General features: G+C 45.6%; 1 protein-coding gene across 2 annotated transcripts in view; it reads left to right on the top strand.

Annotated features, from left to right (window-relative positions):
• sipa1l2 (signal-induced proliferation-associated 1 like 2) overlaps window positions 1–23436 on the top strand; it is a 52075-nt gene that overhangs the window by 18741 nt on the left and 9898 nt on the right. For both annotated transcript variants that reach the window (XM_028971176.1, XM_028971177.1), the window contains exons 2-15: window positions 1161–2825; window positions 4174–4301; window positions 5454–5642; window positions 7616–7790; window positions 8770–8873; window positions 9786–9943; window positions 10509–11091; window positions 12405–12679; window positions 15117–15359; window positions 17794–17937; window positions 19018–19112; window positions 19293–19381; window positions 20759–21165; window positions 22238–22450. In XM_028971176.1, the coding sequence (XP_028827009.1) occupies window positions 1445–2825; window positions 4174–4301; window positions 5454–5642; window positions 7616–7790; window positions 8770–8873; window positions 9786–9943; window positions 10509–11091; window positions 12405–12679; window positions 15117–15359; window positions 17794–17937; window positions 19018–19112; window positions 19293–19381; window positions 20759–21165; window positions 22238–22450 (4184 nt within the window). In that variant the 5' untranslated portion in view covers window positions 1161–1444. The remainder of the gene's footprint in view (window positions 1–1160; window positions 2826–4173; window positions 4302–5453; window positions 5643–7615; window positions 7791–8769; window positions 8874–9785; window positions 9944–10508; window positions 11092–12404; window positions 12680–15116; window positions 15360–17793; window positions 17938–19017; window positions 19113–19292; window positions 19382–20758; window positions 21166–22237; window positions 22451–23436) is intronic.

Here is a 23436-nt window from a genome sequence, read left to right on the forward strand (position 1 = left end):
CTTCTTCCTCAATTTCCTATCTTATCCACTTTTTACTAGTGGCTCTCTATAATGTATGAATTCGTCATTTGTGTGGCTGACAGCACTTGACCCGTTTTGAACCCCATGGAGCATTTATCTTCGCTTTTGGTGCAAGTGGGTTATAGTTGTACCAGACACATACAGAAAAAAAAAAGATTATATAGGAGATTGCCAATCTGGATTCCACCGAGCGAGGTGGGACGGGCGAGACAGGGAATTAAAGTGCCTTTCAGGTGTTTTAATCAGGATTACTTAAAAAACTCGCAGTGCTGTCTTAAAGCATTAAATCGGCTGTTACTTTTTTTTTTTTTTTTTAAACATACATATACCACTAAGCCAAACTTTCAATACCCTCATCATGAGAAGGCTAATGTTCTATATGCTATGTAAGATGTGCTGTGTGTGTGTGTGTGTGTGTGTGTGTGTGTGTGTGTGTGTGTGTGTGTGTGTGTGTATGTTCAATGTAATTTCAAAAGATACATTCTTTTAAGCAACAGCATTTAGTCACCAATATAGTTGGAGTTTGAATTATAGAGTTTGCATTTCTTTTTTAAAAGTGTAATCTCAAAGTGAAACTCACAACATTGGGAAAAACTCCCGTGTGATTGTTGCTTTGCATCAAAACACTTGACCTTTAAAATGGCACATTTTATACTTGTTATAATTATACAGTAACAAGTAACATTGGTTACAAAAAAAGTTGATCGTTTGAATTGAACATTCAAAATTTTCCTAATGTGAGACTGTATGAAATAAGATAATTGACCATATTGTATTTGTTAAATTAGGTGATGCCACTGTATGTCTTTGGGCTAATATTACTGATAAAAATAGAATAACATTTAATAAACTATTAGATTAAATATATTTAATAAATGAACTGAAGTTTTCAAAAGCATTTACACTGTAGTGCATCCTGAAATGTGTCAGGATGTGTCAGAATGACATTTATTTCTTATATAGCCCATAATCACAGTATGTCTTAATGGGCTTTGAATGACTGCATTTGTTTCACAACTGGGGTAGAACAGGTTCATCTTAATTACTTTTGCTGTTTTAATGTGGCTATTGTTATTTGATTATATCAATGGATGACTTTTTCATATGACTGATTTTTTCCTTCTCTTTTTCAATTTCAGGTTTTCCTGGGAGTTGTAGAAATGTACATAGTAACATATAATGGAAGAATGACAACATCAGCTCTGTGTTATATGTTGTTTTCTGTGGCCAAATGGACCAAGATTAGTCTGGACCTTTATGGATAATGGACCCTCTGGCACTAAATCCCTAGGAGCAAGACTTCTTACAATGACACACTGTAGCAGCTTCATGAACTGTTATCCTCAAAGCTGCTAGATCGGTAGATATGACTGTCTCCCGATTTAGGGGCGTAGATGTAGCCTGAGAGATTAAGGGCGTTGATATGCAAACAGACAACTTGTTCAGCAAAAAGCTTCAAGCTTTAAATGGTGGCATGGGACCTCCCACCTCAAATGTGCAAGGAACACCGGCCATGCCCAAGATGGGTGTCCGTGCTAGAGTGTCGGACTGGCCCATAAGAAAGGAAACCAATGACAACCGTCCTCCACCCCGGTATGACAGTCTGGTGACAAGCTTCTCAAGTGTTCCACCCAACCAGAACACGGACAACGCAGTGAACCCCTCCCAAGGCTCACATGCTAATGCCAACTTCCTTGAAGCAAAGTATGGGCTAACCGACCTTCTGAACAACACCACTTACAAAGGAGATTGCGCTCCTTTCCGACCACGGAGCAACAGTGACGTTACCGTTAGCGACATCGGCAACGAGGATATGAACCAGACTGCAGTCAACCCAAACACTGGTGCTTCTCTTCACCGCGAGTATGGCAGCACATCTTCCATCGATCGGCAGGGTCAGTCGGGAGAGGGACTTTTAGGCACGTTGCGGGGTTCTCACCATCCGGAACCAAATTCGGAGCATGCTAGTGCTCCTCCTCCATTGGCGTATCCTGAGATGTACCCACAGTATAGTACAACTCTCTCCCCCAGCCTCCAGACCGCTGCACAGATAGCACGAGGAGACATAATCTGCATTTCCAATCTGGACTACGTAGATCCTTCATTGTTCTATAGCCGTGAGCGAGAGCGGACCTTGCTACAGCGGCAAAAGTCGGAAAAGATTGAGACCTCCATCTTCCGCAGGCTGAAGACCATGAAGAGTGAAGGAGAAAGACAGAGACTGAACACAGAGCTGGATGAAGCCACCAGGATTCTCGGAAGGCCTTTGGGCTTCCAGAAATGCTTTGGCCATTACGATGTCCAGAGTGTGCTTTTCAACATCAGTGAGGCAGTCGCCAACCGTGCCAACCTCGGGCGCAGGAAGAACGTGACCACAGGGGCTTCTGCCGCATCTCAGCACCAGAGTGGAGGGCCGGGGGAGGGCAGCAGTGAGCTGCTTCCTGGGTGTGAATCACCACTTGGCAGCTGCGAGGACCTCGGCCAGAGGATTGGTACTGATCCAGATGAGGGAGATGGGAAGAGCAGTGACCTGGTGCTCAGCTGCCCTTACTTCCGAAATGAGATTGGAGGAGAAGGGGAGAGAAAACTTGGACTCTCACGGGCCAACAACGCGCCCTATGGAGCTGGAGGAGAAGGATATACTTTAGAGTCCTCACTCAGCACAAGCTGCACCAATGCCGGAGTGTCAGTTCTAGAGGTGACCCGAGAGAACTACCCCCTGCAGCGAGAGATGATCAAGCGCTACAACATTGAGCATGTGGACCTGGGTGCTTACTACTACCAGAAGTTCTTCTACAACAAAGGTGTGGTAGCACACCTTCATCGCATGTTATGTAATGTGTGTGTTTTCCTCTTTAATCTCACACTTTCCCACAGTGTTAAGTACAGATGGTCAGACCAACATTAAAGCCTTTTAACAGAGCTTACACATGCGGACAAAAAGAAACACTCACAATGGTCACTGAAATCAGTTGAAATCAACAAAAGAATTAATACAAAACAATACTAAAAACCAGACATTACTTTTGAATTGTGGTTCAACAGAACAAACTTATGAAACTGGCCTGGACAAAGATGGTGAGTGCATGCAGTTTATCACTTTATAGATGTTTTTGGCAGCCTGTCTTAATTTTAGTTTTAGTCTAGTCAAGCTGTCATTTTAGTTTTTATTAGTCATGTCCGTGCTCATTGTAGTCTTGTCAAGTTTCAGTCAAATAAAAGTCTGAGCATTTTAGTCTTATTTTAGTCAGAGAAAACAATTACTATTATAGTCTATTATAGTATTATCTACTATTATAGTTTTAGACAATGAAATTTGAGTCAATCCTATTTAACCCAGTCAGGATAGTACAAGTACCTAGTAGAACAAACAAAAACTAAATGCTCTTTTTCAGACCAATTTCATAATTAAAACAAGGTTATCTTATTAAATTAATGCTATCTTAGAGAATCCTCTACATCCATTCCAGACATGGGTAATGCTCTGATTTGTTTCATGTTTTTAGAACACACATTTGGTTTTCTTTCTAACTTCTTTGTAAAGAGTGCATCCAAAAGACCGCTTTGTCTTTTTCTCCTAGCCATTTGCTGTCCCGTCAGAAGAATCCTGAAATGGAATTAGTGCCACGATTGCATATTGTTGAAGTGACGTCATCTGTGTGAACGGATGGGAGATACTGGAAACAGATACCGTGATATAATAACACTATCAAATGAGAGGAGATAACCTCTAATCTTGTTTTAGTCAACAAAAATTGAGACATTTTAGTAGTTTTTATTTTGTAAACGATATTTAGTCTTGTTTTTATTTGCCAACAATATTACATGATCTATTTCGTTTCATCACATGACCAGCATTTTCATTGTGTCCCTGGGCATAAATTTCATTGACTAAAGCAATTCATATAAATGATTTCAGTGACCATTGTGGATTTTTCTTTCTGTAACTGAAGAGTACGAACAATTGTATCTTATCTCCCAGGTCTAATTAGGTTTTGTCTTTCATCACTCCCCTTCTGTGGTCATGTTTTTTATGACTACATTGAGAAAGGCCCTGTGGCCAAAACACATTGGTGTGTGTTCCTTTCTGTTCAATAGTGGCTTAATCCACTCAAATTAAACAAATGATTGTATTGTGTTGCTGTACCACAGAACACCAGAACTACTTTGGAGTGGATGAGAACCTGGGGCCGGTGGCGGTGAGTGTTCGTAGAGAGAGGTTGGACGATGGAAGAGATGGAGCTCAGTACAACTACAGAGTCGCCTTCAGGACCAGCGAGGTACCTTTCTCTGTCATAAGCAACCCCACTATATGTCCCATCACATATGAGGAACATTGGTCATTTACAAGGCGTGGTGCAGATGCACCACAGAGGGATTCGAGTTTCTGAACATACAGCATTCTGGAATGTGGACCACAGTCTGTCACTGGATAGGGTATAAGTACAATGCACTGTCATAGTCATGCATTGTGAAGACTTTCAAGAGCAGAGGAAGTAGGGTTGCTTCAGGTGTACAGTACATAGGAAATGAGGTCAGTCATTATGTATAGAGGTCCAAAGCGCTCTCTACAGGAAATGCAGACGCTTTTAGCGGAACGCCGGAAGGAATGTTTCGCAGGATGGATGTCAGCTTGACTCCAGCTAGATTACATGTTTCTGAAATGTAAATGAGATTGAGTTGCAAGATTTGGTTTCCTCAAGGTAGTGCCTGTTTGGATTTCAGATTTAACCAGATTGCATTGTACCAATGAGAGACTGCATGGCAGCCATTGCACGTTCTTTATTATTAATTATTTTTCTTAAAATGTTCTCTGATATCTGCGCAAAGTGTCATTGCCCATAGGGAGTTATAAAGATGGTGCATATGCTCAGGTTTCCATACAGATCAATCCCAGACCTGATGTCACATCTGTGCTATTGATTTGTGCATGTGGTAATATTCCATTAATCCCATTTTCTGTAGTTGGCATATGATCCACCTCACTCCTGCGTAAAGAACCACCCTGTGAGCTACTCCACATGCATACAATATGAGACACATTTTTAACAGCCTCCCCATGGCATAAGTGCATATTAATCTTGGTAGGAGTAGTGAGAGTAGACCAGAGAAGCCACAAGGGCATGCTAACGCTAAAAGCCGTTCTGACATCTCACACTGTTAACAGGGCTCAATTATTAATAGTTCATGCCTGGAGTGCACGTTGCTTAGCGAGCGTTAGCGTGTCAGACCCGAAGTGCTGTTTGCTGCGCCATCAGCCCAGATGATTGTGGGCCCAGTATGTGATCTGTCCACCGCTGCAGTAATGAGGATTTAGCAGTTAGACTGCGAGGAGCTTTTCAGATCACGCACTGATTAATCTTAATTGAATAAGTTCCCTTAATCTGACTCACTCCCTGTCCTATTCTTCGTCTCTTCTTTCTCCACTGCAGCTCATGACTTTGAGAGGGGCCATCCTGGAAGATGCCGTGCCCTCGACAGCAAAGCACGGCACGTCCCGCGGCCTGCCCCTGAAAGAGGTGCTGGAGTATGTGGTGCCTGAGCTCAATATCCAGTGCCTCAGGCTGGCCATTAACTCGCCCAGGGTCCCCGAGCAACTGCTGAAACTGGACCAGCAAGGGGTGAGTCCACACGTCGCTCCCGCACACCTGTCACATGCAGGGGTGCTTTCTTTCCAGCTTGAGCGCAGGAGGATGACTGGCTGGACCCTGTTAGCAGGTCAGTCACCGACGTCAGAGGCGTAACAGCTGACTTGGAGGTAGTTATCTGCAACAAAACGGAAGTAAGAAGGCTTGCTGCAAGTGCTCTGCTGGTTTTCCCGGCTGCACACTCATATATAGCTGTGGCACTAAACATTCCTCAGGGCTTGTAATTACTGGACCATAATCACCAGGATGTCAAATGAACGATAAATTAGGGGCTCAGATGCCATCATGCAAGTAAGATTGTATATTTGATCATATATGAGTTTGAACTGCTGTTGTGGGTGCCTGAAATAAGCAATCACTTTGAGGCTTGTCCATTGGAATATTCTTCTATTAAGAGGATTTTTCCAAATTACCTGTCAGATCATGCTGATTTCCCAAATTGTTTTCCTGTAGACCATTTTAACTGGGTGGATCTCATCCTGCTAGCTGGAGTGAATACTTGCAAGATATCTAGCTTGCTTACTTTGCAATGACAACATTCAACGCGCCAAGTATCTGTGGTGAAAAACGTTTGGAGGTTGGTTTGTGCACCTGCTTGAACGCATTGCAATACACCCCGTGGTGTAATTAATCAGAATTTACGATTGGGTGTAACGTTCCTTTAGCACTCTGGCCACAGTCAAGAGCAGAGAACTGAAGTGTCACATGCTTTTTTTTTAACAACAATTATACATCATAACATAACCTTGTGACTTGCTGCAAGCATGTCTAGATGGAACTGTTTGAACATAGAATGTGTAAACATGTGCACACAACATTGTGGTGGAAAAATCACTGCAGTGACTGTACAGCACAACTGATATTAAAAACATTTTGATTCTCTTATGTGAACAAGGCCCTTTTTGCTCGCCCAGGGGCACCAGAGAGCGAGGGGCCTGAGCAGTATTACTATATAATTGAAGTGGGCCGATCTCAGACGAGCCAAGAGCTAGATCGATCTCCCCTGCCGTGCCAAGCCCAGGAGGAACAGAAGACTGCAATAAACTTTTATTATTTTCTCACCAGTAATTTCACATTATTGTCTTTCGCTGTTGCATTTAAAGTCTTGCCAGGGGTGCCGAGTGTTGATTTGATATGAAGGTTTTAATAAACAAAGATGAACATGACATAGTTTAAATATAAAAAAATACATCTTGGAGCATCTTTTGTAGAACATTTTTTGGACGAATGGGGTCTGAATACATTGATTTTAAGTCAATTTCAAATGGGGCTCCCTCAAGACCCCCCTTTTTTAAAATCAGAAGAATAACATCTTTCATGGCACTACTGTAGACAACCATCTCCATGACAACCGCCTTGGCAACCCACCGAGGCTATGTGACCTGGTGGGGAAAATCGACAATGATAAAGAGAAACTCATAGTTCATTTAACCGTCATTTTTATTTATTTTTTTCTTTCCCTTTGTTTGTTTTATCTTTGCCTCTGCTCGCATGGTCAGATATCCCATCCGCTGAGCCGTTTCACCGTCAGGATGGGTGGTTTTTCCCCCCCCTCGCTTCTTTCTGGTGTTTGCTGATAAATAATTCAGATGTCGCCATTGAGTGGCGTCTGTTCACCCCACGCGCATGTGATTACCGGCCCTCGCCGCGGCCAGGAGCCTTCTGCTTAGATTGATAGCACACTTACCAGGACAGTCTCGCACCATATGCATGAAATGCGTATCGATGGCCTCGGGTGGAAAGCTTTTTTTTTTTCTTTCCTCTCTCCATGAAGAGCTCCCTCAATGTGGAACGTGGCCAGGTTGTGCTTGTGGGGCTTGCGAAATCGGTAGTGCTCCACAAACTCATTTCTAAATTAGATAGAGAAAATGTTTTATTTTAATAAATGGCACACCTCATTAACAGTTGAATCTATAATGCATTTTTCATTTTGCGTTTCTCTGTAGCTGAGTTTTCAGCATAAGGTGGGGATCCTGTACTGCCAGGCGGGCCAGAGCACCGAGGAGGAGATGTATAATAATGAGAGCGGGGGTCCTGCGCTCGAGGAGTTCCTGGACCTGCTGGGTCAAAGAGTGCGACTTAAGGGCTTCACCAAGTATAGAGCACAGCTGGACAACAAGAGTGAGTGAATGAATGAATGAATGAATGAATGAATGGGGTTTTAACACACACACACACACACACACACAAAAATACTGCGTCGAGCCACAAGTTAAAGGACAATTTCACCTTTCAGCACAACAATGACTCTGAGCCCCGCTGCCAATTCATCCAAAGAATGGCTTAAGAAAAAGAAAATCAATGTGCTGCCGTAGAAAGCCTTTTGACTGAAGTAAAGCAGGTTTCCATTGGCAGTGCCCTTCCAGTTTGACTGATCTTGAAAATGTCAGAATCGCTATGTGAATGGGCCCCTGTCCAAACCCCTAGTGGTGTGCACACAAATGTTTAACAAATGTTTAAATCTCGACAAAAAAGATATATATTTGATTTCCTAAATATAAAGGATTACATTTTCCTTGATTTTTAAGTCTCTACTGCAACAAAGATGTTAAACTTTTGCATGTTCTCATGCACACATACACTTCCAAGTTTAATGAAACTATATTGTTTTGCTGGACAATTTTATTCATCTGTGTGTTTAGATTTAAAAGACTGTCACAGATTTTTGGGCCCATTTTGCATGGGAACCAGTAGGATTTGCAAACTGACTATTCTCTATTATAATAATATTGTTATGATATTATTGTTATGATGCTTTGAAATGCATTGAAATTAAATTATGTTCCACATTTTCTTAAATACAAGGACAAGTATTACAGACTTTTTTTTTTTTTTTTTTTTTTTAGCATTTTTGTTTCATTTCCAGAGAATCGCCCATTTGATGCATAATATAAACATCAGTTCTTTGAAATTTGGCAACACCATTTCCCCTTTTGCATCATTGCTCAATCGTTGCATTTCATAAGAAATTTTTATTGCCCAATCTGACATGCAGCAAAGGTGACATTGTACAGTCATCAAGGCTGACCGATCGTCTTATTTGACTGTCATTGTCATATTGTGTATAATGTTTAAATGTTCTTTCTTCCTCCCTCTCCAGCGGACTCCACGGGCACCCACTCTCTCTATACCACGTATAAAGACTACGAGATGATGTTTCATGTGTCCACCATGCTCCCCCACACTCCAAACAACAAGCAGCAGGTCCGTGTGTGTGTGGCTGGGCCTGGCCAGCATGTGAGGTTGATGTGCATCCATTTCGGTCTGAATGAGCTTCCAGCTTCAAAAGCTTGCCAGTCGTACCCAAAAGCTTCTGCTAATTACTTATACTTGAGCGGCGGGGCGTTGTCATGGTAACACTTCAGACACAGCACCCCCCGCCCACCAAAAAAAAAAGAAAAACTGCCTGGCCCCCATGTCTTAGGAGGTGGAATTAGCTCCATGTCTTTTGTGTGGGAAGGGATGCAGGGAGGGAGACGAGGCTTTTATTTAGTGCAGAGATGCGCCTGTGATTAGAGCAGTGATTAAGCTTCTCAGGATCTCGACTTCATTTCCCTTTGTCTTCCTCGGGGAGCCCACCCTCCATCATCCAATCCCATATTAGGATCAAATTTTCGCTTCGCGGCATCGTGTAACATATAGGAGCACGACCTCTTGATCATCGTACGCTGGATTGGTGGGTTAAGTCATCAGAATGACAGCCATAACGCCGACAATGACAAATATCCCGCTATTATCCCAGTTCCCGGAATGTAATCCCATGGTAAAACAATCCGCCATTCAGACGTGGTCTCTGGAACAAAGACACGGGGAACAGGAGGAAAGCCTGGACAAACAAAGCAGCACTGCGTGCCACTTGTGTCAACTGCTGTGGTTGCCTTGTTTTGTTCTCTCTGTTGGATTATATTAGAGTTTAGGAATTAATTTACAACCTTCATCTTTTGATGTCATTTAGTTATGTCAATGCCGTCTGAAATGTCATACTGTAGAGGGACCAAGGTGTCTCCATCTGCATTTTTTGCTATGGAATTGCAAGTTAAATATGAAGCTGTTGGGCTTAAGGAGCTCTGTGTAGGTCATGTGATTTTGTTCGCAATGTTCTTCTCCCGTTTACAGCTGCTACGGAAGAGGCACATTGGCAACGACATTGTCACCATCATATTCCAGGAGCCGGGGGCCCTTCCGTTCACCCCCAAAAACATCCGCTCGCACTTTCAGCACGTCTTCATCATTGTCAGGGTCCACAACCCCTGCACAGAGAACGTGTGCTACAGGTAATCTGAGCTGGCAATGGCCGTGCGATTTTTCCATTTTGAACGTATTCTGCGTCTTAGAAGCTCGATTAGGGCGGGTTTCCCCATCATCCGCCCGTAATCGGAAATTCATCTTGATTGCTATTACATGTAACACATGTAACGGCGCCTTCTACAGAACCTCTGTCGAGGATAAACAGAGGTAAGAGATGTGGGCGAGGATTACAGGATAAGATCGAAAAGAATTTAATTTGAAGTCCCCTCGGCAGCGCGGCTCAACGGTTAAGCTTGTGTGGTTTAATGCGATAGCGAGCTGATGGTGGAATCAAGCGGGCGCAGCAGGAAATTGCCCCTTCATTATCTAAAGGATCAGCGCAGGAGCAGAGATCTCAACCGCAGGAAGAAATCTTAATCTCAAATGCTTGCTTCAGATTAAGGTGAAATGGCTGATTTGTGAAAGGTTGGAAGGGGCCAGGAAATAATCTCGAAGAAATCATTTGTCAAAATATCAAGATTGTTCACACATTTGTGTGTTTGTTCGGGTTAAAATGGGATATTAAGGATATAAATTTTCTTGGCTTTTCAGCGTGGCCATTTCCAGGTCCAAAGACGTGCCAGCATTTGGTCCTCCCATCCCCAAGGGGGTGACGTTCCCCAAATCTGCCGTTTTCCGGGACTTCCTCCTGACGAAGATGATCAATGCCGAGAATGCAGCGCACAAGTCTGAGAAGTTCCGCGCTATGGCCATGCGCACACGCCAGGAGTACCTCAAGGACCTGGCGGAGAACTTCACCAGCACCACGCCCATCGACTCCTCAGCCGCCAAGTTCAGCTTCATCACGCTTGGCGCGAAGCGCAAGGAACGCACCAGGCCACGCTGCAACGCCCACCTGCAGAGCACCGGGGCGGTCACCTGGGCCGTGGTGGCGAGGGACCTCAGCTTGCCCGGAGACATCAGCTGCCTGCTGGCCATCTCCAATGAGTCTGTGGTGATGATAGAGGAGGCATCCAAAGAGGTGGTGTTCAACTGCTCCTGCAGGGATGTGATTGGCTGGAGCTGCTCGGCCATTGGCAGGATGAAACTGTACTACGAGAGAGGAGATTGCCTGGTGTTCTCTGTGCAGGACGGTTGCATAGAAGACGTGCGGGAGATCGCTCAAAGGCTGGAGGTGAGTAGGAGTAGTTCTAGAAAACTTTGAAACTGAAAAAAAATAGCAAGTTATGTAGAAAAAGTGATTGCACTTGGACCTGCAAAGTCACAGACGCAGTCAAAGGTTATAACCCACCTTGCTGAGGTCGAAAGGAACGTTTGCTGAGAACGTTTGCCTCATTCGTTAAGGGAAGCCGCTCAGGAAACGGCAGGCATGCTCCGCCCACCCATGCAGCTTGCTCACCTGGGCAGCAGGGGTGTGCCTGGCCCAGCCGGGTTCACCTCAGATACCCCTGTGGAGATGCACTGTAGCGTAGACTTTTTTTTTTTTAACTGCAAGACAAGCAACTTGCTACAATTCCAACCCCTTTCCTGGACAGGAAGACTAATGAGACAAATTCATAAAGCGGTAAAGTGGATTACTGGAAAGTACTTTCTGCATTCAGCATATGTAGTGTGTGTGTGTGTGTGTGTGTGTGTGTGTGTGTGTGTGTGTATATATATATATATATATATATATTTTTTTTATGTTCTTTTTTTTTTTTTTTTTTTGAGTCTTGTATCATGGCTAGATGTGCTTAATCCTCCCACTGTTTCAGATGTGTAATAGATATAACTTCAGGAATATTTCATGATAAATGAAGGTAAATGTTATCATAATAAATCAATATGGTGTCAGTCTGTGGTAAAACACTGTGAAACACAGCTAGGCTCACACAATGGCTTTACTATTATGCTCGACTGATTTGGAAACACGTCCAAGGGCTTTTCCAGTCCAGGCAAGAAGCAGCTGCACTCTTCCACGTCTGATGCACGTAATTCATAAACAGATCACCAGCAACTTCACGCCAATTACCGGTTGCCATGATATTCCACCGGTTTACCTTGGTCCTCTTGTAATTATTTAGCAATTAAGTCACCTTTTTAGGTGAAGGACCATGACAAGGAGTAACATAAATCTGACAGGTGCCTGACTGTCAACATTCTCCGCATGTCGACGGTTTATGACGGTTTGACAGCAGACAAGTCTGGACAAAGTCTCTTCTTGAATATTGATTTGTTTGAGAAAGGCGAACATGAACAATGCAAAGCTGGAAAGATTTGCAGTTGGTCTAATGGGTTTTATGGAAATCCAAAATATTTATGTCTCGTCTATATTTTTGTCTTGTGTAAATTTATCTTTGTCGGAAATATTGTGCATGGTGAAGTTTTAAAGAAAGTTTCACTGTTGACTGATGGTTTGTTTTCTTAATGAATATTTCATTTGTCTCAGAATTGCTAGCTACAGGTCATGAATTTTCTCTGTCGCTGTCCCTCCCTCCTCCCCTCCAGATGGTGACGAGGGGCTGTGAGACATGCGAGATGACCTTGCGCAGGAACGCACTTGGACAGCTGGGTTTCCATGTCAATTTCGAGGGCGTGGTGGCGGATGTGGAGCCCTTCGGCTTCGCCTGGCAGGCGGGCCTCCGGCAGGGCTGCCGTCTGGTCGAGATCTGCAAGGTCACCGTGGCGACGCTCAGCCACGAGCAGATGATCGACCTGCTGCGCACCTCCACCATCGTCTCGGTGGTGATTGTTCATCCACATGAAGACGGCACCCCGAGGAGGTACAGAGTTCTCAGCTCGTAGATGATCTCCTTTACCGTTTCATTACTTTAGTAAACTTTTTTTAAACATATTACAGCCATTAAACACCGAAACATGCTGTTTAATCACTTAATGAAAAACAGTGTATAAAAAGGGCACTTTCAAACTGGCACCAAACCTGTGCTAAGCTCGTTCGCTAGTGTAAGGTCAAATGCATACCCTGGATTGACATAAAGAAACAGAAAAAACACGAAAGAAACATGATCTTTAATGATGCACTGAATAGCGCGGGCTTAAATCATGAAGAATGAGGAATCATGCATGAGGGCTGTCAGTCATCGACGACTCACTTTTCAACTCTGTTTATAAGAACATCTGTATAGATTGTGTTCTGGTGGTCAGAGATCTTTACACACCACCAAAAAAAAGATAAGCATAGCTACATTAGCAGTTTTTTGTTTCATACATATCTAAATACAGTACAGTACATGTGTTTTCTTTATTTTCATGAACATTTACATGGTGGATTCTCACTGAAGGCATCAAAACTATGAATGAACACATGTGGAGTTATGTACTTAACAAAAAGTGGAGACCTGGCCTCCACAGTCACCGAAAATGAAGAACATACATTAAATGACTGTATGTGATCAGTAGGAATGACCCAAAAATAGTATAGCAAAACAAACCATCTGGTTCTGTTTATCCTGGTATGAAACTGGTGACCCCGAGATTAAGGACTCTAACAAACATTTGGCTTCATTCTACCTTTTGCAAGTTAGCCCAGTGCCAGAAATCTCTCCTGCATCAGCAGAAATGAGAGGGAGTGAACTAGAAAGTTTTAGCTCCGATGTGAGCAGACTTGCCCTCTCTCCTGAGTCCTTAACCACCTCGTGGCACCTTCAAAGTTATATTTAGCCCGTGGCTCACCAACCCCCACAACACCCCAGACACCCGTATATTTACCGCGTGAAGTTACTGCATCAATAAAACCCCGTTTGACGTTTCTGAGGTGATGCTGGATATAGTTATTGTAACGTGTGGAGGATACGGCACTAGTAGCTCGAAACGTGCAAGAAAGAGAGACACGCATGCATGCATGGGCGGTTACAGGGCAGCTCTGTCAGCAGCACAGCGCAACCCAATCTGCTCTCGCATACAGTCAGGCAGCGCAGCGCGCCGGTCTGCCTACATCATTCCTCCTATTTAGAAAAGTAAGACTATCTGGCTGGGTGCTGGTGGAAAGGCTGAAGGATCTAATCTAGTGGGAGACCCAGCTCTTCCGCCAGCTGTGGAGGTTCTGGCATGATGGTTGTTCTTTAGAGAACGGTGGTGCGAGTCACTGCGCGATTAATCATATCAGCTCGAGACACGGGTTGCAGGAAAGCAGTTTAACCACAGCTAGTGCGTTTTGCCGGACCTTTGGGTTTGAAGACAATGATGATCCTTGTGGTCGCATCTAAAGCGATAGCTTTAAAAGTAAAATCTCAAACAGCTGAATTCAGTGTTGCTATTGGTTGTCTCCCGAATTCAGTTTCTTTGCCTGTGGAATATAATGGATTCAAATCACAATCACACCCATTTAGTTGGTTACAAACAAAGGCATATTTTGGTGAAATTATTTCTGTTTTCTTTTTTTTTTTTTTTTTTTCTTCAATTTAAAAAGCGTGAAGCACAAATGACCTGGATAAATGTTTCCAGAGTGTTACAGAAGTCTCAGCTCGTTCTGCTTGATGTAGCTGCAGTTGGAAAACCTGCCGCACGTGAATGAAATGGAAAAAGCCAGAGCAGATCGCTGAATTGATTCACCGTATCGGCTGTCACGGAGCATCAGGCTCGGCGCGGTTGAGGACACATGAAAAGCCAGCTCGAACCTACTTAAGGTGGAAGTCCATCCTTCTCACTTCTCACCCGTTTATTTAAGGAGGTGGAATCGTGTTCAGATGACTTCTGCTCTGAAGCAGTGTGGTTTCTTCTAATGGAAAGTGTTCTTTAATGAATTCAGACATATTGGTAATACTTCTGTTCTGTTTTTAATTAGGGCTGTCAATTAATTTGCTGCAATTAATGAAAAATATTTTTTATGTTCAAATAAACCTGTGGCGTTAATGTACCAGCGTTTTGCATCAAGTCACTGCTGAACCCCTCTCCCTCATTTGTCTCTGTAATAGTCTTGAGAATTACATTTACGGCATTTACCAGACGCCCTTATCCAGAGCAACTTACAGTCAGTAGTTACAGGGACAATCCCCCCCTGGAGACACTCAGGGTTAAGTGTCCTGCTCAGGGACACAATGGTAGTAAGTGGGATTTGAACCTGGGTCTTCTGGTTCATAGGCGAGTGTGTTACCCACTAGGCTACTACCACCCTACTAATCATGATTAACTTGCTCGTTTCTAGTCGGTTGACTGACCCGTTTTAATACATGTAAAGTTTTGTTCCTTTGTGCCTGACAGGGGTTGCTCTGAACTCTACCGCCTCCCTGTAGTTGAGTACAAGCTGGACACCGAGGGGATGCCCCTTCGGACGGGCACCGGCTGGCACCGCGCCCCTGCCGTCCCCAAGGGTCAGCCCCTGCCCCGGACGTCACCCACGCAGGCAGCTAATCGCCCCTCCCCGGGCCAGCAGACGTTCCACTACGCCCACACCGCCATCTCCCGCAGCACCTCCTTCGATAAGAAGTACCCTGATGGCCAAAGGTACGTGTTCACCCAACATCCGTCATTTTAATGCCAACCTTGTTTCATGGGATGCGTCCAACAAAACGAAACCTGTGTTGTACATTTCATGAATGATGTTGCTTAGCAACATTACCAACCACTTAATTGAAGTTATTCGTCATGCAGGAGGCTAAATTTAAAAAATAACTTCACCACACTGTTTTTTCTTTTAAGAGATTTTGCTCTTCTGTCTGTGCCGATTAAGAACATTTTTGCACTGAGGGATTGGTGGGGAACAGACTACCATGTTTGGGGAGTTTTCCTGGTTGAGTTATGATGCAGCCAGGTGAATGTGAAAAGGAGTACGTGCCAGACATGGATGAGAGTGAAATGCCAAATTCACTCTGGGTGGAGATCGACTGAGGCTAAGAAATGGGAAGAATAAAGCAGAGGCGCTCCTCTTGGCATGTGAAACAGAGCTGTAGCCTTTGGCCTTAGTGCTCAGTGGTCGTGTAGTATTACAAGTCAGCTGTTTGCGCTATGTGTGTGTGTGTGTGTGTGTGTGTGCGCGCTACACTGTATACAGTGTTTTTTTTTTTTTTTCCTTTATTGTCATTGTAAAAAACTGCAGCTCAGCACACGGTGACACAACAAACATGTCCTCTGCTTTTAACCATCACCATCGGTGAGCAGTGGGCAGCCATGACAGGCTACCACTGTCCCAGTGTGTGTGTGTGCGTGCGTGTGTGTGCATGTGAAGCAAGAGGGGCTGTGTGACTGCACTGACCTTTTCCCTGAGTACACATGATGTCTCTGCTGTGCGCCTCTTATTGTCCTCTGCGTTGTCCTGGTCAGCGTTGACATGGACAACATTATGCTCATTGATGTGCTTTCAAATAAGACATCCATCACACTGTACTTCACCCCGTCTCGCATTTTCCATTAGATCTGAGTGGTTCTTTTCTAGATTTTTCAAAATATTAGAACAGCACTAACAGAATTAATTGCTTTTAATGAATTTTTTCAAGTGAAGTGATTGTCATTGTGATACACAGCACATGGTGCACACAGTGAAATTTGTCCTCTGCATTTAACCCATCACCCTGAGTGAGCAGTGGGCGCCATGACAGGCGCCCGGGGAGCAATGTGTGGGGACGGTGCTTTGCTCAGTGGCACCTCAGTGGCGACTTGGTGGATCGGGATTCGAACCGGCAACCTTCTGATTATGGGGCCGCTTCCTTAACCGCTAGGCCACCACTGCCCCTATTTTTGGGAGTTTGTGAGTCGCTGATACACAACATATGAAAGTAAAAGTGAAGTGATTGTTATTGTGAAACACTGCAGCACAGCACACGGTGACACAACAAAATGTGTCCTCTGCTTTTAACCATCACCCTTGGTGAGCAGTGGGCAGCCATGACAGGCGCCCGGGGAGCAGTGTGTGGGGACGGTGCTTTGCTCAGTGGCACGGCAACCTTCTGATTACGGGGCCGCTTCCTTAACCGCTAGGCCACCACTGATGTCGGTATTGTACAGTGTGTGTGTGTGTGTGTGTGTGTGTGTGTGTGTCTGTACCGTTTAGAAAAACAGGCGAGGGCATGCAACTGGAGTAGTGAGGATGTGGTGTAGGAGTGTTGGAGCCGGAGCCAGAGGAAAACTGAGGCTCAGGCGGTGGATGAACACTCCCACCTGTTTCTCATTAGAGGTACAGGGGCGTGTGCTGGGGGTTTTGACACCCCAACAGCAGGAAACATATTACAGGGGAAAAAATACAGCAACCTGGTGTTCAAATTTATCACGGCAAGAACACGTTTCTCAAACAGCGTGTGTTTGGGGCACGTAGTGGTCATTAAACATGCCTGGACTGCACAGAACCGAACTTTATCTGATAAATGTGTGTTTCTGTGTGTGTGTGTGTGTGTGTGTGTGGTGGGGGGTGGCTCTGTGTTGGCCGCCTGTCATGTCCGCCTCTCTGCTGGGAGGTGCTGCACCGCGCCGCCTAATTGGGAACTGGAATCCCAGGTGCCGCTGAGCTGCCAACACCTCGGCAGGGCGTGTAAGACGGAGCGAGGAGGAAGTGAGACAAACAAGGGTGTGTGCACACGTGTGTGTGTATGTTGGGGGATGTGCGGCGTGACCTTCGCTTTGTTCAGCAGCAGATCTCTGCTCTTATTTCATGTCTCTGATCTCTGTATACTTCGTTTTTGAAGATTGTACCTTCTTTGTGGTTAGTTTTGTGTGTCCCCTCCTGGACGTCCAGACCTCTTTGCCCTAGAAAGCCTGGAGACCCACGGACCCCCTGTGCTATATTTAGACTCACCTCCAGGCTTTGAGTTTCTTCCGTCCTCTCTCCTCACAAACGTGACCGGAGTCCAGCAGGAACTGGATCGATCGTCTACCTCGCCAAAACGTCCTGAGCACCGATCCACCTCGTGCTGTTGAACATGTTTCCGTGTCTCTGCTCTTCATCCAGGGTTCTCCAGGACTTCGACATGCCCCAAACTCCTCCGGGGACCAGGGAACCCAGCCAGCCGTACTGCAGCTCTCCCAGCAACCAGTCCACCTCCAGCGACCCCGGGCCATGTGGGTCCTGGGCACAGAAGCCTGGATACGATGGGTAATGGCCACAGAATATCTGGAGCATAATTAGAGCATAATTACCCCTGTTCAGCACGACATAAAGCTGCTCGGCACAGCTCAGCCTCAAGGGCAACCGCGCAAGCAGAGAGGTCACACAGATCTATAATTTGTCAATTGTCAGAGTCATTTGTAGTCATTTGTAGTGGGGATGAGGTCTGACGTGAAGAACGGAGCAGCAGAGCGAGAGAGAGGGCCCAGCTGGGGGTCATGTGATAGCCCACCACCGTATGGCCGGCGGTTCCTCCAGCACTTCGCTGACCTTCGCGTGTCCACACCGGCCTCCAGCGCCAGGGTTTGATCCTCCGGTCTCTCCACCCCCGACTCAGGTTGCGCTCCGCTGCAGAACTGGTGTCCAGCCGTCTGTGGCAGGCAGCGGGCAGCGGGCCGGCACCAGAGAGGGGCCTGGCGTCGACCGATCCGGTTTCCCTTCAGGAAACGTCTCAGATGGCTACTGTAGCGTGTACTGACAGGCCCTGCATAATGCAGCGCTCGGCGCGGACAAGTGAATCGGCGCACAATGCACCACGGGCCGTGCGAAGGATGATGAGAATCAGCCCTACCACGTGGTTCCAGGGCGCGTGGTTTAATCTAGCGCTTCTGTTATACGGATTTTGACAGCGTAGTGAGTCCCGGCTCCGAACCCCCTCGGCATCCAAGCGCGCGGCGAATACAAATCTCGGGTGCATTTAGGTCGCACTGAACGGTGCTTAAAACCCGTTCTATCACCGTTCCTTTTTAATATGTCTACGTTCGCTATGCACTCAGAGGTCGTCAACGCTGGCCCTACAGGGCAGCAGCTCCACCAAACCTAGGAAGCTTCACGTTTCGTGCCCTACACAAAATTCAACTCAAGAACGGGGACCAGGGTTTGTCTCACGGGATGTCAGCACCCATCCACTTGATATGTCCAGTTTTTTTGTAGGATTTGCAGAGCGGATCACGTAGACGTGTTCGGTTGTTTTAGATTTGAACAAGGTCCCCTGGTGTATACAAGGTGTTGCAATATGCAGAAGCTCATCATCGAGGATAATGAGTTCCACTGTGCTCGGCCCTACAGGAGCCAGTCCCCAGCCCCCCACGACCAGCCAGAAGAGAAGGAGGCAGAGGGGTGCCGAGATCGGGAGCCCAAGCTGGAAAGGACGCGATCAGCGGGTGAGCTTCAAGCCAACAAAAGGACACAGGACCATGAATCATGTTTTGTTGGTAAAGGCGTGAATGAGGATGTCTTAAACCGCAGTTGCAGCGCTGTCTTCCAACAATGCTGGTTTTGTTTGTGAGACGAGAGCGTGGAGCATGATGACAAATGATCGTTTTTGCCTGCTTGCGTTTCAGAAGCCAAGTGGCTCATGCCATCAACCAAGATCTTGAACCGAGGCCTTCAGAAGCAGGCGGCCAAGGAGTCTTCCAGCAAATTCCCACGAGTGAGTGTCCTCCAATGTACAAATCCTGCACCTTCAGCTTATTTGATGAGAGCTGTTCTTTAACGCTTATTCATTTATCAGATTTACAGCGCCATAAATTTACATGTGTTAAATCCATGAGGCTTAGCATCGGCTTTACAGATGTCAGTGCTTCAGGATCCTCACGTTATTTTGTTTGTCCGCTTTTCTTCTCCTCGGTTGATGATGTGCTGATGTGGAACTTTGTGGTTGACTCTCATATTTCCCAGCTCGCATCAGCCAGTGTATTTTATGCCACTGACATTCTCCGGAGTGTTCGAGTGTAAATGGGCTGAGTAGTACAGCACGGGGGAAAAGCAAGCAAATAGTCAGCAGTATCAGCAATTCCAATTTTTATTAAAGCATTGATGACAATAATGTTGATACGGTTTGTGATTAATCTCTACTCCTAAAAAAAGAGAAATTCAGAGGTTGTTCAGGTTTAAAATGTCGGGGTCGGAAGTAACTAGTGCTCAGGTGGTGTTCTGCTCATGATTCTGACCCCATTGCCGATCCCAGAGGAGCTGGCTACCTGTCAGTAGGGTCAGGTGCAATATGCAAGATCAGCGTTCTGGAACTATAATTGCATGTGCGTATACACACACACACACACACACACACACACAAACTCATACATAAAACCCCAGAAATTCAGTGCAGTGTTCTGGGAGCGTCCTGTCATAAATTTACAGTGCGTTCATTATGTATGCATCCACACTGTTTCTGATGAAATGAACAAAATCTGCTAATGGGAGGGAAAAGCATAAATCACGCGGGGCCTGTCAGTTTGAGAACATTATCTGCCCTCGCTAGCAGCAGACCTACAAGTGAGCAGTCGCTGCATATTTTCCTTCTAATTCCTCCGCGCCTTCGTTTCTCCCTCATTGGAAATAAATATCCGCGGTGTTTTGCCGCGGCATTATTGTCACCGTGATTGTATTAAAGGCTGGCGCCCCGCGTCAGCTCATAATTTTCACAATATTGCCGGCTCTAATTTGAGCTTCAGGGGGTGCTGGCTTTCAGGCTTCAAAATTGTTTGGGAGTGGAACGTGTTATGTCGTAGTTTGCGCTGGGGGAAAAAAAAAAAGAAACTGAAGCCACATTAGATGCATCATCACAGTCTGGGGTCTTTCCCCCCTTTGCACCATTAACAACTTTGAAAGGAAATAGCATTTTTGTTGTAAATATTTTTTGAAAAATACCGTGATATCGTGAAAATGATCCTTGACAGGTGTTATAGGATAGGATCAGGCTCCGTGCCTATGTGTGGTTGCAACTCATTAAAAGGCGTTATAGTAATATAACTATATACTACTATATAGTATATAGTAATAATAATAATAATGATGTCTTCCTCAGAGCCGTGAGAAGAGCTGCCCCAGCCGATCCAGCCACTCCAGCAGCAACACGCTGTCCAGCAACGCCTCCTCCAGCAGCGACGACAAGCGCTTCGGCTCCGGCGACCCCATGGACCCCGAGTCCCTGGGCCTGACCTACATCAAGGGAGCCTCAACAGACAGCGGCATTGACACAGCCCCCTGCATGCCGCCTCCGCCGCCCCCTCTGCCCCTAACAGGGGCTGGTGGATGCCGTGTGGTCCTCAGGGAAGGGTCAAGGGGTGAGCCGGGCCTGGCCTGGCCACTGGAGTATCAGGGTGAGGGGGAGGCCGAGCACTACCTGCCGCAGGGCTACACCCCCACGACGTCCACTGGACACGTCACTGATGGCAGCACCGGGGACTTGAGCGAGATTTCGTCCCTGTCCAGGTAAAGAAATGGAAAAATGGAGGACTGGCCTCTTCCAAGTTTTCATTCGAAAGGGGAAATGCACTGTTTACTTTCCACACCCCTTCCCGATCCCACAAACTCTCAGCAGTATATCTGAGTCATGTTTCCAGACTGCCTCTTACACAAACACACACACACACACCGAGCCGTATTTCACCGCGTTAATGAGCCAGTGCGTGCGCACTGCCAAACCGCACGGCCGAACCAGCCAACCGCTTTATGAATAACATTCACCTTCCTTCCATACCCCCCCCCATCCCTGCACGCGTTCCCGCAGAACGCGGTCGGGAAAGCGAGCCCGCGGTTTGATAGCCGCGGCCAGCTGGTTGGGAAGGGTCGCGCTGCAAGTCGAAACTCCGTTGCGTGCCTTTCTCACGGTCGAGGTGTTGCCGTGGTAAATTGGCTGTGACACACACACCCTCGAACCAGTTGCTCTCCGAACTCATCTCGCTGTGCAAGCGCCCGGAGTCTGGCGGCGTGATCTACCCAGGCTCTTCCAGTGCCTTTTCTCCCTCACTTCTTATTGTGACGGTGCTGGAATTTCCAACTCGACACCGATACACAGGAAAAGGACGGTTCTTCTGAAATATTATTTAAAACAACAATAGAACAGGCCTGCCATGTCCTGCCAGCATGTTAATGTTCCTTGCTAGTGCTGCGGATTCTTTGGAACCTCCTCAGGAAATTAAAACGCTGTTAATTAATTGCTCCCGGATGCAGACCTTGTTTCTCATTAATGTTCTATTCCTCGATGCAGGCTCTTGTTTTATTTTATTAATAATGACCCTAGAGCTCAAAAACTTGCTTCTGTTCTCAGAAGCTCCTAAGCATGAAGAAGGCTGAGCTAATTAATGGAAACTAGTATTCCCAAATGAATCGGGTCGGTTCAGTTCATGAGCGCAGACTTCAGCACAATTAAAGATTGTGCTGGCAGCCGACGAGAGAGTGGACGACAGGCCGCGGCACAAATAAACAGAATCAAATTATGAAATTAGAGCCTTAATGCTGCTGTTTAATGCTCTCTCTCTCTCCCTCCAACTCTTTTTCTCAGTGGTTCCCGCCATTCCGGCAGCCCCTCTGACCGACGAATGAAGAACAGTGCCTCCCTGGACTCCGCTAAAGGCTACAGCTTGTCCCCCACTGCCACCACCCCGGGAACCGACGTCAGTGCCCACACCTATAGCCACCAGTCTCAAAGAGACAAATACCTGATGGGCTGGAAGAAAGCGCATGATGCCTCCTCACTGGATCACAAGCAAACCAGGTGGGCGTGGCTTCATGATGGAGATGATGTATTGGCCGCTCAGATACGCAGTTCTGGGCACCATCTTCTTTATTATTTGCCACTGTTTTCAATCTGGCCTTAGTCGCAGCGATGGAGCTTGTTCACTAGTGGAAGGTCAAAGACGGCCTTAGGATTTATATGAATAAATAGATAAAATAAGAACAAAAAGCAACCTTTACTGATGTTTCGACATATGACATCATTCAGTATGAATCAAGTCAAAGTCCACTTTATTCTTATCTCACTATATACAAGTACACAGATATACGAGATTGCGAAGCTTTGGAGATTCACAGTGTGTAAAAAGACAGGATGAAGATGTAGCATGCGTGAGAGCTGTCAATCATCGGGCTCCTCCCATTTATAAAAACATAATTGATGATTGTATTCTGGGTGACAGAAATAATTACACAGCAACAAAAAGGTTTGTTTCTATTGATCAAGACACAGATAATTATGGGTTTTTAGTTAAATCCTGTTTATCTTAATATTGAATAATCTGGTTAACTGTAATGCAAAGCTTATTTGGGGCGTGGCCATTTAAGGTGTGTGTGTTTTTTTTTTTTACTGTCATATATTGAGGACTACACGTGCCTATTTATGTACAAGCAACGTAAGCTGATGATTACAGGCCTACTGTTCAGCATGCCTCTTTGTCCAGCTGGTCTTTACTAAAGACTGGCTCGCAGTGAACCAGTAACGTCTCAACGGGAGTTTTATACCTGATTTACCGGACTGGTGAAGTCAACAGAACAGGGCAAACAATGCAAAAGACCCACATTTACAACATTTATGGAAGGGCTACTTCAACGTTGAACATCAAACCTGGTTTAGTGAAGGTCATTGGCATTTCACCTCATGCATATTTCTTTTTTTCTTTTCTAAAGTGGCCTTTTGATTGGTTGGCTCATCTGTGTGTTCATTCCTTTGCTTTTTTCTTTTCTTTTGTCCTTTCTTCTCTTCTT

Source organism: Denticeps clupeoides, chromosome 3 (assembly GCF_900700375.1).
Source record: "Denticeps clupeoides chromosome 3, fDenClu1.1, whole genome shotgun sequence".
NCBI classification, from domain to species: Eukaryota; Metazoa; Chordata; class Actinopteri; order Clupeiformes; family Denticipitidae; genus Denticeps; species Denticeps clupeoides.